General features: G+C 48.9%; 1 protein-coding gene across 1 annotated transcript in view; it reads right to left on the reverse strand.

Annotated features, from left to right (window-relative positions):
* Positions 1-16679, reverse strand: part of TMEM145 (transmembrane protein 145) — a 325900-nt gene that overhangs the window by 127665 nt on the left and 181556 nt on the right. The window contains exon 2 of the mRNA XM_085615577.1: positions 6812-6886. Coding sequence (XP_085471703.1) covers positions 6812-6886 — 75 coding nt within the window. The remainder of the gene's footprint in view (positions 1-6811; positions 6887-16679) is intronic.

The raw sequence follows: 16679 nt of genomic DNA on the forward strand, positions 1-16679 counted from the left end.
TTCCTCCTGGCATCGCTGCTGCAGCCTCCTGTGCTCCTGAACTCAGAGAGGGTCTCCTCATGCTGTCCAGGTCTTGTCAAGGACAATTGGAAAATAGTGTAAGTCTGGGGCCTACTTGACATCAATGAATGCCTTAATTACCAGATACTTCAGTGTTCTCTGTCTCCCCAAGGTTCCCATCCTACCACTGTGAGCACTTACCTCGTTAGCCTTTCACAAAATTCCTCCCAGCCTGAGTCTCAGTCCCGTAGAAGAGCTGCCGCAGCCATGTCTTGTCTTCTTTCTCCCTCCAGTCCCTGATGAGCTGAAGGAGGTGACCCTCCAGCAGTGTTCAACTTGTACAATAATAAGTGCCAGGACCTGACCAGGAGGCCACTGCAGCTTACACCACCGATTACCTGTCATCGCTGCCAATGGTGGTACCAAAACAACTACTAACCATCCCTCTCGCCTGCAAGTGCGATAGTTCAGATTATTCCAGGTCCCCAAAGCTAAAGGAATCATGAAGGTCCCTTTATCACCAGGAGCTATGGGGGTGTCTCTGAAGGGTCGTGGAGGTTACTTTATCACTAGGGGCTGCAAGGGGTTTCTCTGAGGTCTCATGGAGGACACTTTATCACTAGGGGCTGTAGGGGTTTCTCTGAGGTCTCATGGAGGGCACTTTATCACTAGGCACTGCAGGGGTGTCTCCGAGGTCTCGCGCTGAGCACTTTATCACTAGCGGCTGTAGGGGATGTCTCTAACGTCTCACAGAGAGTATTTTATCACTAGGTACTGCAGGGGTGTCTTTGAGGTCTCATGGAGGGCACTTCCACACTAGAGGCTGGGGTGTTGTCTCCGAGGTCTCATGGAGGGCTCTTTATCACTAGGGACTGTAGGGGATGTCTCTAACGTCTCACGAGGGTATTTCATCACTAGACACTGCAGGGGTGTCTGTGAAGTATCCTGGAAGGCGCTTTATCACTAGGGGCTCCATGTGGTGTCTCTGAGGTCTCGTGGAGGGCGCTTTATCACTAGGCACTGTAGGGGTGTCTCTGAGGTCTCATGGAGGGCGCTTTATCACTAGGGACTGTCTCTAACATCTCACAAAGGGTATTTCATCACTAGACACTGCAGGGGTGTCTGTGAGGTATCCTGGAGGGCGCTTTATCACTAGGGCCTCCAGGTGGTGTCTCTGAGGTCTCGTGGAGGGCGCTTTATCACTAGGCACTGTAGGGGTGTCTCTGAGGTCTCATGGAGGGCGCTTTATCACTAGGGACTGTAGGGGATGTTCCTAACGTCTCACAAAGGGTATTTCATCACTAGACACTCCAGGGGTGTCTCTGAGGTCTCCTGGAGGGTGCTTTATTACTAATAAATCAATCAATCAGTGGGGAGGGGTGGATGTGCGGTTCAGTCTTGGGATCCTTCCTGAATTGAGGCAGCAACGGTGATTGCCTGGAGTTCCAGGCCTTTGCAGCGAAGTAGGAGAAGGATCTCCCTCCAGCCGTGGTCTTGCGGATCCGTGGGATGGTGGCCAGGATCAGTTGTGTGGAGCGGATGTCTGGTGGGTGCGTAGAAGGAGAGGCAGTGGTTGAGGTATGCAGGTCCGGTGTTGTGAAGGCCTTTGTAGGCGTGCGTGAGGAGCATGAAGGTTATTCTCCTGATCGGGAGCCAGGGTAGGTCTCTCAGGTGACTGGTGATGTGGCTGCAGCAGGGTACTTTCAGAATAAGTCTGACAGAGATGTTCTGGATTTTCTGCAGTTTCTTTTGGAGTTTTTAGGTGGTGCCAGCGTAGAGTGCATTGTTATAGTCGAGTCTGCTGCTGATGAGTGCATGGGTGACCGTTTTCCTGGACTCAGTGGGGATCCACTTGAAGATCTTCTGAAGCACACAGAGCGTCTGCAAGCAGGAGGAACATAGGGCGTTGAATTGGTGGCTCATTGACAACAATGAGTCCAGGATGATGCAGAGGTTTTGCGCGTGATCCGTGGGTGTGGGGGGGGGGGTTCAGAGCACTGCGGACCACCAGGAGTCATCCCAGGTGGAGGGAGTGGAGTCTAGGATGAGGACCTTGGTCTTGTCTGAGTTGAGCTTGAGGCAACTCTCCTTCATCCAGGTGGTGACTGCCTCCATCTCTTTGTGGAAGTTGCTCTTGGCAGCCATGGGTTAATCAGTAAGGGAGAGAATCAGCTGGGTGTCATTAGTGTAGGAGACTATGTTGAGCCCGTGGCGTCAGACAATGGCTACAAGCAGGACCATGTAGATGTTGAAAATGGTGAGTGTTAGAAGGCGATCCCAGGAGAGACAGGGAGGTCACCTGATCACCTTGAGACCTACCCTCGGGGTAATGTAGCCGGGCACTGGCGGGAGACTCCTCAGAGGAAGAGTCTCGTATCTAGGATCGTACACACGGCACCACACGACAAAGAGACACCACACAGTAGGTTCTTGGGAACAGATCCTTTATCTACTCAGCTACGTCGGATCTTTATGATCACCAAGATGGATATGTACAAATAGAGCACGGGCTCAGAGAGTCTCGGTAGGGAAAAGGGGGTAGCGGGACAGTCTTTGGGGATCCGGATCAAATGCAGGAGCGTACCCAACGCACAGCTCACAATCCTCGAGCCGGGGGCTACGCTGCGGTCCAGCTGGACCGAGGGAGTCTTTAGGAGCCGCGAGTCACTCAGCAGGGCTCAGGCACAAGGTCGGAGGTCTTACGATCTTCAGGGGAGCCGCGAGTCACTCAGCAGGGCTCAAGCAGAAGTTCGGAGGTCTTACGATCTTCAGGGGAGCCGCGAGTCACTCAGCAGGGCTGAAGCACAAGTTCGGAGGTCTTACGATCTTCAGGGGAGCCGCGAGTCACTCAGCAGGGCTCAAGTACAAGTTCGGAGGTCTTACGATCTTCAGGGGAGCCGCGAGTCACTCAGCAGGGCTCAGGTGTTCCAAGGTTGCAAGGGAGCCGCGACCACGTCAGCAGGGCTCTCGTCGTTCCAGAGTCGAATCTCCTGATAGTCCCAGAGCACCCCTTGTTATAGGTCAACCCCTCTTTGATGTCCGGGGTCCGTGTAGGCAGGGGTCTTAGCGCCTGGGGGCCGCTCGTTGGAGTTTCCTGCCATGTTGTCCTTTGATCCTTTCAGGGCCGGGTCGGGAGGAGTCCCAGACACCCAGCAGGCGTGGAGCCAGCCCTCAGGGAGGCCGGAGGGCCGATCGAAACCCATCTCCAGAGGGGAGGCCAGAGGTGCGATGGAAACTGCTCCTCCCTCTCTCACTCCATGGGAGCGCGATGTTCCCCAGCCGGGCCGGCGCCTCTAGGCCTGGGTTGTGCTGGGGCTGGGCGGCCATCGTAGGTGCATGAAGTGGGCACGCGGGCCCTGTGGTGCTGGGAAGATGGAGGGCACGGACAGGAAGTCCGGGTCGGGTGTGTGTGGGTCCTGGCGGGCAGGACCGGCTAGGCCGTGTACTGAGGGACTGAATGAGGTGTACGGGTCAGGGGATGTGGCTAGGGGTCAGGGATGGCCATGCCACAAGGCCGGGTCTAACACGTGTCCCCCCCAGCTGAAAGCCGGAGAGAACTACCCATCCTCTTGGGGGTTCTCTTCACTGAGGCGGAAGAACCGGGAGAGGCCGTCAGCGTTGGCGTGGTCAGTACCAGGGTGGTGCTCTACGGTGAAATCCATCCCCTGGAGGGAGATTGACCACCGCAATAGTTTGGGGTTTTCCCCTCGCATCTGCATGAGCCATCGCAGGGGGCGATGGTCGGTTTGGACTTTGAAATGGGTGCCGAACAGATAGGGTCGTAATTTCTTGAGGGCCCAGACTACGGCGAACGCCTCGCGCTCAATGGTGCTCCATTTCTGTTCTCTGGGTAACAGCCTTCGGCTGAGGAAGGCTACGGGCTGGTCTAGGCCTTGGTCATTCATCTGTGACAGGACTGCCCCAATGCCATGCTCGGAGGCATCAGTTTGTACCACAAACTCCTTGGAGTAGTCGGGGGCCTGGAGCACAGGGGCAGTACACATGGCCGCTTTCAGGGCATCGAACGCCTCCTGGCAGGCAGAGGTCCACTGCACTTTCTTGGGCTGTTTCTTGGACGTGAGTTCCGTGAGGGGACCGACAAGGCTGCCGTACCCCTCGTGAAGGGTCCTTTATCACCAGGGGCTGCAGGGGCTGTCTATGAGGGGTCGTGAAGGGCCCTTTATCACCAGGGGCTGCAGCCGGTGTCTCCGAGGTGTCATGAAGGGCCCTTTATCACTAGGGGCTGCAGGGGGTGTCTCTGAGGTCTTGTGGAGGGCCCTTTATCACTAGGAGCTGTGGGGGGTATCTCTGGGGTCTTGTGGAGGGCCCTTTATCACTAGGAGGTGCGGGGGTGTCTCTTGGGTCTCGTGGAGGGTGTTTCATCACTAGGGGCTGCAAGGGGTGTCTCTGAGGAGTCGTGAAGGGCCCTTTATCACCAGGGGCTGCAGGTGGTGTCTCTGAGGGGTCGTGAAGGGCCCTTGATCACCAGGGGCTGCAGGGGCTGTCTCTGAGGGGTCGTGAAGGGCCCTTTGTCACCAGGGGCTACAGGGGGTGTCTCTGAGGGGTCGTGAAGGTCCCTTTATAACCAGGGGCTGCAGCCGGTTTTTTCCGAGGTGTCGTGAAGGGCCCTTTATCACTAGGGGCTGCAGGGGGTTTCTCTGAGGGGTCGTGAAGGGCCCTTTATCACTAGGAGCTACAGGGGGTGTCTCTGAGGTCTTGTGGAGGGCCCTTTATCACTAGGAGCTGCGGGGGGTATCTCTGGGGTCTTGTGGAGGGTCCTTTATCACTAGGAGGTGCGGGGGGTGTCTCTTGGGTCTCGTGGAAGGTGTTTCCTCACTAGGGCCTGCAAAGGGTGTCTCTGAGGAGTCGTGAAGGGCCCTTTATCACCAGCGGCTGCAGGTGGTGTCTCTGAGGGGTCGTGAAGGGCCCTTAATCACCAGGGGCTGCAGGGGGTGTCTCTGAGGGGTCGTGAAGGGCCCTTTATCACCAGGGGCTGCAGGGGGTGTCTCTGAGGGGTCGTGAAGGGCCCTGTATCACCAGGGGCTGCAGCCGGTGTCTCCGAGGTGTCGTGAAGGGCCCTTTATCACTAGGGGCTGCAGGGAGTGTCTCTGAGGGGTCGTGAAGGGCTCTTTATCACTAGGAGCTGCGGGGGGTATCTCTGGGGTCTTGTGGAGGGACCTTTATCACTAAGAGCTGCGCCACAGCAGCCTCCACACTTCACAAATCTCGGACCTATCCACTATCAATGAAGACACCCCTCACTAATCCAGGATCTAACCACTCTCAGGGAAGCTTCCTCCTCAGCAGAATGCAGGTCCCAACCACAGCAGCCTCCACATCTCACAAATCTAGGACCTATCCACTATCAATGAAGACACCCCTCACTAATCCAGGACCCAACCACTCTCAGGGAAGCTTCCTCCTCAGCAGAATGCAAGTCCCAACCACAGCAGCCTCCACATCTCACAAATCTAGGACCTATCCACTATCAATGAAGACACCCCTCACTAATCCAGGACCCAACCACTCTCAGGGAAGCTTCCTCCTCAGCAGAATGCATGTCCCAACCACAGCAGCCTCCACACCTCACAAATCTAGGACCTATCCACTATCAATGAAGACACCCCTCACTAATCCAGGACCCAACCACTATCGGGGAAGCTTACTTCTCAGCAGAATGCAGGTCCCAACCACAGCAGCCGCCACACCTCACAAATCTAGGACCTATCCACTATCAATGAAGACACCCATCACTAATCCAGGACCTAACCACTCTCAGGGAAGCTTCCTCCTCAGCAGAATGCAGGTCCCAACCACAGCAGCCGCCACACCTCACAAATCTTGACCTATCCACTATCAATGAAGACACCCATCACTAATCCAGGACCTAACCACTCTCAGGGAAGCTTCCTCCTCAGCAGAATGCAGGTCCCAACCACAGCAGCCTCCACACCTCACAAATCTAGGACCTATCCACTATCAATGAAGACACCCCTCACTAATATAGGACCCAACCACTATCGGGGAAGCTTCCTCCTCAGCAGAATGCAGGTCGCAACCACAGCAGCCTCCACATCTCACAAATCTAGGACCTATCCACTATCAATGAAGCCACGTCTCACAAATCTATGACCTAACCACCATCGATGAACTGTATCTCAGAAATCTAGAACTTAACTATTATCGATGAAGCCACATCCCAGAAATCTAGGACCTAACCACTATCGATGAATCCACATCTCACAAATCTAGGACTTAACCACTATCAATGAAGCCACATCTCAGAAATCTAGGACCTAATCAGTATCAATGAAGTCACTTCTCACAAATCTAGGCCTAAAACACTATTGATGAAGCCACATCTCACAAATCTAAAACCTAACCAAGCCACATCTCACAAATCTAGGACCTAACCACTATTGATGAAGCCACGCCTGATAGGTCAAGGACCTACCCACTATCGATGAATCCACGTCTGAGAGATCAAATAACTTCTGCAGGCCCCCTTTCAAACAATCTAGGCTGCAACCACAACCAGGGAAGCCACTTGTGATGAAGCACTGTCGGTGAGGCCACTTCTAATGGATCTAGACCCCAACCACGATCAAGGAATACAATTCCTACAAGATCTAGGCCCCAGTCATGAAAGCCACCACAGCCAGCATCCTGATGTCAGTGGAAGACTTTCAAGCAGCTAGACTCTAATCTATGATCTCCTATATGGAAACAGCTGGACACTCAGTGCCAGATGAGGAAATTCCCGGGTCGGAGGATGAGTACTCACTGGGCTGGCTGTCAGTCTGGGACTCACCTCTGGATATCGGAATCTGAACTCCAGTCGTCCAAAGTCAGAAAGAAAGCAAAAGCGTGTCAGGAACACCCAGTCCTGCAAGAGGAGGAGAAACAGTGTTATTGTCAAAGCAGGCTGTTACTGTCAGATGGAATGCTGTGTTTCTGTCAATAGAGGTCATGTTACTTTCAAAAGAAGGAGTGCTACTATCAATGGATAGGCTGTGTTACTGTTAACAGAGGGTGTGTTACTGTTCACAGATGGTGTGTTACTGTCAACAGAGGGTGTGTTACTGTCGATGGAGGTCATGTTACTGTCAGCAGAGGGTGTGCTACTATCATTCAGAGGGTGTGTTACTGTCAACAGAGGGTGTGTTTCTGCCAATGGATAGGCTGAGTTAATGTCAACGGAGGGTGTGTTATTGTCAATAGAAGTCATGTTACTGTCATCAGAGGGTGTGTTACTGTCAATGGATAGGCTGTGTTACTGTTAACAGAGGGTGTTTTACTATCAATCAGAGGGTGTGATATTGTCAACAGAGGGTGTGTTACTGTCAATGGAAAGGCTTTGTTACTGTTAACAGAGGGTGTTTTACTATCAATCAGAGGGTGTGTTATTGTCAACAGAGGGTGTGTTACTGTCAACAGAGGGTGTGTTACTGTCAATGGATTGGCTGTGTTACTGTCAACAGAGGGTGTGTTACTGTCACAGAGGGTGTGTTGCTGTCAATGGATAGGCTATGTTATTGTTAACAGAGGGTATGTTACTGTCAATGGATAGGCTGTGTTACTGTTAACAGAGGGTGTTTTACTATCAATCAGAGGGTGTGTTATTGTCATCAGAGGGTGTGTTACTGTCAACAGAGGGTGTGTTACTGTCAATGGATAGGCTGTGTTACTGTTAACAGAGGGTGTTTTAAAATCAATCAGAGGGTGTGTTATTGTCAACAGAGGGTGTGTTACTGTCAACAGAGGGTGTGTTACTGTCAATGGATAGGCTGTGTTACTGTTAACAGAGGGTGTGTTACTATCAATGGATAGGCTGTGTTAATGTCAACAGAGGGTGTGTTACTGTCAATAGAGGATCTGTTACTATCAACAGAGGGTGTGTTACTATCAATGGATAGGGTGTGTTACTGTCACAGAGGGTGTGTTGCTGTCAATGGATAGGCTGTGTTACTGTCAACAGCGGGTGTGTTACTATCAATGGATAGGCTGTGTTAATGTCAACAGAGGGTGTGTTACTGTCAATGGAGGACCTGTTACTATCAACAGAGGGTGTGCTACTATCTATGGATATTCTATGTTACTGTTAGCAGAGGGTGTGTTACTGTCAACGGAGGGTGTGTTACTATCAATGAAGGTCATGCTACTGTCAACGGAGGGTGTGTTACTGTCAACAAAGGGTGTGTTACTGTCAATGGATAGACTATGTTACTGTTAACAAAGAGTGTATTACTGTCAATAGAGGGTGTGTTACTGTCAATGGATAGGCTGTTTTACTGTTAACAGAGGGTGTGTTACTGGCAATGGATAGACTGTGTTACTGTTCACAGATGGTGTGTTACTGTCAACAGAGAGTGTGTTACTATCAATGGAGGTCATGTTCCTTTCAACAGAGGGTGTGTTACTATCATTCAGAGGGTGTGTTACTGTCAACAGAGGGTGTGTTACTATCAATCAGAGGGTGTGTTATTGTCAACAGAGGGTGTGTTACTGTCAATGGTTAGGCTGTCTTAATGTCAACAGAGGATGTGTTACTTTCAATGGAGGGTTTGTTGCTATCAATGGATAGGCTGTGTTACTGTTCACAGAGGGTGTATTAATTTCAAAAGAGGGAGTGTTATTATCAGTAGATAGGCCATGTTAATGTCAACGGAGGGTGTGTTACTGTCAGTGCAGATCATGTTACTGGCAACAGAGGGTGTGTTACTACATTGGATAGACTGTGTTACTGTTAACAGGGGGTGTGTTACTGTCAACAGAGGGTGTGTTACTGTCAAAGGATAGGCTATGTTAATGTCAACAGAGGGTGTGTTACTGTCAACGGAGGTCATGTTACTGTCAACAGAGGGTGTGTTACTGTCAATGGATAGGCTATGTTACTGTTAACAGAGGGTGTGTTACTGTCAACAGAGGGTGTGTTACTATCAATGGAGGTAATTTTACTGTCAACAGAGGGTGTGTTACTGTCAAACGGATAGGCTGTGTTACTGTCAATGGAGGGTGTGTTACTGTCAATGGATAGACTGTGTTACTGTCAACGGAGGGTGTGTTACTGTCAATGGATCGGCTGTGTTAATGTCAACAGAGGGTGTTTTACTGTCAATGGAGGGTGTATTACTATCAATGGAGGTCATGCTACTGTCAACGGAGGGTATGTTACTGTCAATGAAAGTCATGTTATTGTCAACAAAGGGTGTGTTACTGTCAATGGATAGGCTGGGTTACTGTTAACAGAGGGTTTGTTACTGGCAATGAATAGACTGTGTTACTGTTCACAGATGGTGTGTTACTGTCAATGGAGGACCTGTTACCACCAACAGAGGGTGTGTTACTATCAATGGATAGGCTATGTTACTGTTAGCAGAGGATGTGTTACTGTCAACGGAGGGTGTGTTACTATCAATGGAGGTCATGGTACTGTCAACGGAGGGTGTGTTACTGTCAATGGAAGTCATGTTATTGTCAACAAAGGGTGTGTTACTGGCCATGGATAGACTATGTTACTGTTAACAAAGAGTGTATTACTGTCAATAGAGGGTGTGTTACTGTCAATAGATAGGCTGTGTTACTGGCAATGTATAGACTGTGTTACTGTTCACAGATGGTGTGTTACTGTCAACAGAGGGTGTGTTACTATCAATGGGGGTCATGTTACTGTCAGCAGAGGGTGTGCTACTATCATTCAGAGGGTGTGTTACTGTCAACAGAGGGTGTGTTACTATCAATGGAAGTCATGTTACTGTTAACAGAGGGTGTGTTACTATCAATCAGAGGGTGTGTTACTGTCAAAGGATAGGCTATGTTAATGTCAACAGAGGGTGTGTTACTGTCAACGGAGGTCATGTTACTGTCAACAGAGGGTGTGTTACTGTCAATGGATAGGCTATGTTACTGTTAACAGAGGGTGTGTTACTGTCAACAGAGGGTGTGTTACTATCAATGGAGGTCATTTTACTGTCAACAGAGGGTGTGTTACTGTCAAACGGATAGGCTGTGTTACTGTCAACGGAGGGTGTGTTACTGTCAATGGATAGACTGTGTTACTGTCAACGGAGGGTGTGTTACTGTCAATGGATCGGCTGTGTTAATGTCAACAGAGGGTGTTTTACTGTCAATGGAGGGTGTATTACTATCAATGGAGGTCATGCTACTGTCAACGGAGGGTATGTTACTGTCAATGAAAGTCATGTTATTGTCAACAAAGGGTGTGTTACTGTCAATGGATAGGCTGGGTTACTGTTAACAGAGGGTTTGTTACTGGCAATGAATAGACTGTGTTACTGTTCACAGATGGTGTGTTACTGTCAATGGAGGACCTGTTACCACCAACAGAGGGTGTGTTACTATCAATGGATAGGCTATGTTACTGTTAGCAGAGGGTGTGTTACTGTCAACGGAGGGTGTGTTACTATCAATGGAGGTCATGGTACTGTCAACGGAGGGTGTGTTACTGTCAATGGAAGTCATGTTATTGTCAACAAAGGGTGTGTTACTGGCCATGGATAGACTATGTTACTGTTAACAAAGAGTGTATTACTGTCAATAGAGGGTGTGTTACTGTCAATAGATAGGCTGTGTTACTGGCAATGTATAGACTGTGTTACTGTTCACAGATGGTGTGTTACTGTCAACAGAGGGTGTGTTACTATCAATGGGGGTCATGTTACTGTCAGCAGAGGGTGTGCTACTATCATTCAGAGGGTGTGTTACTGTCAACAGAGGGTGTGTTACTATCAATGGAAGTCATGTTACTGTTAACAGAGGGTGTGTTACTATCAATCAGAGGGTGTGTTACTATCAATCAGAGGTTATGTTACTGTCAATGGTTAGGCTGTGTTAATGTCAACAGAGGATGTGTTACTGTCAACGGAGGGTGTGTTGCTATCAGTGGATAGGCTATGTTACTGTTCACAGAGGGTGTATTACTTTCAAAAGAGGGAGTGTTATTATCAGTAGATAGGCCGTGTTAATGTCAACGGAGGGTGTGTTACTGTCAATGGAGATCATGTTACTGGCAACAGAGGGCGTGTTACTACATTGGATAGACTGTGTTACTGTTAACAGGGGGTGTGTTACTGTCAACAGAGAGTGTGTTACTGTCAATGGATAGGCTATGTTAATGTCAACAGAGGGTGCGTTACTGTCAACGGAGGTCATGCTACTGTCAACAGAGGATGTGTTACTGTCAATGGATAGGCTATGTTACTGTTAACAGAGGGTGTGTTACTGTCAACAGAGGGTGTGTTACTACCAAGGGAGATCATTTTACTGTAAACGGAGGGTTTGTTACTGTCAATGGATAGGCTGTGTTACTGTCAACAGAGGGTGTGTTACTGTCAATGGATAGGCTGTGTTACTGTCAACGGAGGGTGTGTTGCTATCAATGGATAGGCTATGTTACTGTTAACAGAGGGTGTGTGTCTGTCAATGGATAGGCTATGTGTCAGGATGGGGCTGAATGCTACAATCACGCCGCGCAGTTCGTTAGGACTGCATCGAGTTTGGGTTAAGCCCTCCCTCTGCAATTTATGGACAAGTATTTAGAGCTTTGGACCTCGTTCAAAGATGGCCGCCGAGTTTACCTGACTAGCCCATTACGTTTGAAGTCTCGCGGGATCGCGAGATTTCGTCTCCTCACGAAGCGCGTCTTGCCGCGCACTTCAATTTGACCATAGTCGTGTGAGGGAGCTTTAGCTCACGCTCCTCACAAAGAACTTTGATATTTGGGAAGAAACAGTTTGTCTCCACAGAACATTAATCTGTGGTTGGAGACACATCTCTGAGATGAGTGTAGACTCTAAGTCTGAGTGAGAGAAATAATCTTAGTCAGTTGGAGAACTGAACCAGAGTCGCGGAAGAAAGAAGAAGAGATACCAGAGTTCCAGAGTAACTTCCGTATTTCCAGGGTACTTCGTCCTCCGGTAGGCTTACCGTTGAGCAGGGGGTCCGCCTGGAGTCCAGCAGCAGTCACGGTGAGAGTGTTCATTCAGTATCTCAAGTAGCAGAATCGGAGAGACAGTTGTCCAGATCATTTGCCACTCTGCAGAACTTTGCTTCACCTCAAGCTCTGACTCCCCTTCCCGCCCTCAGCGCTTTTCCTTGAACTTTCCCTTCCTTTGTCTATCCTTCCCTGTCCCTTTTTGCGCGTTTACTAAGAGCAAGGGAGCCTCGAGACTTCACTGCAACTATCCTTCCAAGCAGTTAAGACTTGTAGCGGAAGAAAGAACTACAGGTTCTCAAACAGCAGTTACAAACTGTCAAATCTGTTAAGACCATAGTCAGGTAAGGAAGAGAAGCAGAGTAATGATATGGTGGAATTCAGAAGGAAGTAAGTGAAGAGTAACCGAGTGTATCTCTGTGCTTATACAGGTTAATAGAAAGCCGTGAACCTGAACAACATCGAACAATATAAAGAGAGGCAATACTCAAGCAAAAGATCTGGTAGGAGAAAGGCTCAGATAGTGAGAGAGCGAGGAGCTAGAAATGTTAAGTAGGTAGAGAAGGTATTGAAAGGTATTTTGTCTCCTTCTGTGCATTAGGTCTCCCTGAAATCCCGCTGAAGATTGAGGAGGGAGCCAGGCCAGCTCGAGTGTCTCTTTCTCTGTCCAATTCCCCTTTCCCCCTGCCTGGAGCAGCTGAATTAACGCAGTGAGCTCTGGGAGGAGGGCATTGGGAACTTATCTTCATTCTGCCTCCGTGGAGAGTTTCCGTTTGGCCTTCCTGACAGATTGAAGTGCCCACGAGTTTCCTTCACCTGGGCAGAATGGCGGAAGGATTCAGTTTAAAGGCCTTAGGGGATATGTTGGAGGGGATTCAGAGGGAATTAGGCACCCTAAGTGATGAAAATAAGAGTTTAAGGCAGGAGGTTATGGCTTCAAGACAGGAGACACTGTTATTGTCCCAGAGAGTTAGCGAGATATCCTCAGGGGGAACCTCCGCTCAAACCTTTCCTAGTGATGCACAAACAAAACAAGATCCACGCACTGTAGCTCAGGTTGTACACTCCGTGTCCCCCATCATTCCTTTGGCCCCCCCCGAAAGATATTGTGGAGACCCTCAGAAAGCGCAGCTCTTTCTCACCCAATGTTCCTTACATTTTATGTGTCGTGCCAATTTATTCCCAGATGCTCAATCACGAGTGGCTTTTATTTTGTCCTATTTGGGAGGGGATGCTGCAAATTGGGCCATGCCATTAGTATCTCGGGACGATCCTTTTTTATATAATTTAGAACAATTCAAGACAGAATTCCTCAGAATCTTTGACAGACGTCGAGTCTCCCAGGCTACAGATAATGAACTTTTAGAACTGCGTCAAGGTAATAAGGATCTTATCTCTTACTTAACTCAGTTCAATAAACTATTGGTGGAGACCAATTGGCCAGAGGAGAAGAGATCAGCTTTGTTTTATCGAGGCCTACGTGATGATATCAAAGATACCTTAGCACAGATTCCAAAGCGACCTATCGAATTTTCGGAGCTGGTGGATTTAGTTCTTGAAATCGATTTTCGCAGCGCAGAGAGAAGGGGCGAAAGGAAGACGAAGGACTTTCGCTGGAATTATCCCCGCTTTGACCGAATGAAGACAGAACCCAGTAAGTCAACTGGTAGAACGGCAGAAAGTGAACCAATGCAGATTGGGTCTGTTCGTGGCCCTTTGAGTAAGGAAGAGAAGGATCAAAGAAGACTGAAGAAACTATGCATGTATTGTGGAGGATCTGGGCATTTTGTGAGAGAGTGTCCGAAGAGGCCGAAGACCCCAAATCCGGGAAACTCCCAAAACCATTCTGTCAGGAAGGCCAAACGGAAACTCTCCACGGAGGCAGAATGAAGATAAGTTCCCAATGCCCTCCTCCCAGAGCTCACCGCGTTAATTCAGCTGCTCCAGGCAGGGGGAAAGGGGAATTGGACAGAGAAAGAGACACTCAAGCTGGCCTGGCTCCCTCCTCAATCTTCAGCGGGATTTCAGGGAGACCTAATGCACAGAAGGAGACAAAATACCTTTCAATACCTTCTCTACCTACTTAACATTTCTAGCTCCTCGCTCTCTCACTATCTGAGCCTTTCTCCTACCAGATCTTTTGCTTGAGTATTGCCTCTCTTTATATTGTTCGATGTTGTTCAGGTTCACGGCTTTCTATTAACCTGTATAAGCACAGAGATACACTAGGTTACTCTTCACTTACTTCCTTCTGAATTCCACCATATCATTACTCTGCTTCTCTTCCTTACCTGACTATGGTCTTAACAGATTTGACAGTTTGTAACTGCTGTTTGAGAACCTGTAGTTCTTTCTTCCGCTACAAGTCTTAACTGCTTGGAAGGATAGTTGCAGTGAAGTCTCGAGGCTCCCTTGCTCTTAGTAAACGCGCAAAAAGGGACAGGGAAGGATAGACAAAGGAAGGGAAAGTTCAAGGAAAAACGCTGAGGGCGGGAAGGGGAGTCAGAGCTTGAGGTGAAGCAAAGTTCTGCAGAGTGGCAAATGATCTGGACAACTGTCTCTCCGATTCTGCTACTTGAGATACTGAATGAACACTCTCACCGTGACTGCTGCTGGACTCCAGGCGGACCCCCTGCTCAACGGTAAGCCTACCGGAGGACGAAGTACCCTGGAAATACGGAAGTTACTCTGGAACTCTGGTATCTCTTCTTCTTTCTTCCGCGACTCTGGTTCAGTTCTCCAACTGACTAAGATTATTTCTCTCACTCAGACTTAGAGTCTACACTCATCTCAGAGATGTGTCTCCAACCACAGATTAATGTTCTGTGGAGACAAACTGTTTCTTCCCAAATATCAAAGTTCTTTGTGAGGAGCGTGAGCTAAAGCTCCCTCACACGACTATGGTCAAATTGAAGTGCGCGGCAAGACGCGCTTCGTGAGGAGACGAAATCTCGCGATCCCGCGAGACTTCAAACGTAATGGGCTAGTCAGGTAAACTCGGCGGCCATCTTTGAACGAGGTCCAAAGCTCTAAATACTTGTCCATAAATTGCAGAGGGAGGGCTTAACCCAAACTCGATGCAGTCCTAACGAACTGCGCGGCGTGATTGTAGCATTCAGCCCCATCCTGACACTATGTTACTGTTAACAGTGTGTGTTACTGTCAATGGATAGGCTGTGTTACTGTTAACAGAGGGTGTGTTACTGTCACAGAGGGTGTGTTGCTGTCAATGGATAGGCTATGTTATTGTTAACAGAGGGTGTGTTACTGTCAATGGATAGGCTGTGTTACTGTTAACAGATGGTGTGTTACTGTCACAGAGGGTGTGTTACTGTCAATGGATAGGCTGTGTTACTGTCAACGGATAGGCTGTATTACTGTTAACAGAGAGTGTGTTACTGTCACACAGGGTGTGTTTCTGTCAATGGATAGTCTGTGTTACTGTCAATGGATAGGCTGTGTTACTGTCAACAGAGGGTGTGTTACTGTCACTGGAGGTCATGTTACTGTCAACCAAATATGTGTTACTGTCAATGGATAGGCTTTGTTACTGTTAGCAGAGAGTGTGTTACTGTCAACAGAGGGTGTGTTACTGTCAATAGATAGGCAGTGTTTATGTAAAGTGAGGTCATGCTACTGTCATCATGGATGGAGTGCTCCTGTCAGTGAGGAGGCATTGTTACTGTAAATGTAAGGTGCTCTACTGTCATCACGCAGACAGTGTTACTGTCATTTGAAAGGGTCACATTACAGTCATCATGGAGGCTGTGCTACTGTCAATAGAGGGACACTGTTACTTTTAATGCAGGGTGAGTTACCCTCAATGGAGAGGTGCTGTTACTGTCAATGGAGTGTGTGTTTCTATCAATGGATAGGCAGTGCTACTGTCAATAGAAACCATGTTACCGCCAACGGAGGCCATCTTACTCTTAATAGAGAGGCTGTCTTACTGTCAGTGCAAATGGGCATGTTACTACCATCCTATTATCACAGGAGAGGCTGTGTTACAGTCAATGGATACTCGTTTAATTTACTAATAATTCCCTAGTACATGGTACTACATGTACTCTAGGCATGTAAATTAAATGTTACTAGTGGGCCTGCTAAAATATAATAAAAAAGGGATGGATGGAATGCTTGAATTAATCTCAGCCACTCATAATTACTCTGGCCACATCCCAGTTCATTGTTACTTTGCAAATCATGCCACCTCAGTTTGGACCCAAATATATGCAATTCAATCTCAACCCTGATCTAATGGGAACAAATTACCAAGCAAGATTTTCCCTAATCTGGAACACATGCAACCCAGATTTGGGTTCCTCAGCCAAGTATAGCTTGGTCTCAGTGACGCAGTATTACAATGGGCTGGGATGCTGCCCTGAGTAATTACCAGTGGCTGAAATTAATTCGAGCATTCCATCCATCACTTTTCTGTATACTACAGTTTGCCACCTTAACCCCTTCAGCGCGGCGCGGATTTCCGCGCCGTGCTGAAGGTTCTGAGCGCGGGCGGGGCCATGACGGAGCGGTTCCGTCATGCGCACAGCGCAACCAACGCTCATGACGGAACCGCTCCGTCATGAGCGTCGAAGGGGTTAAGTGGGATGGGTATGCCCAGATGTGGGCCCCATGCATACTGTGTCACTGGGACCAAGCTGTACCAGGCTGGTAAGCTTATAACTAAGGCAAAACCAGTCCTGGGTTGCTTGTGTTCCGATTCAGG

The sequence above is a fragment of the Triturus cristatus genome, chromosome 7 (genome assembly GCF_964204655.1).
Source record: "Triturus cristatus chromosome 7, aTriCri1.1, whole genome shotgun sequence".
Taxonomy (NCBI): Eukaryota; Metazoa; Chordata; class Amphibia; order Caudata; family Salamandridae; genus Triturus; species Triturus cristatus.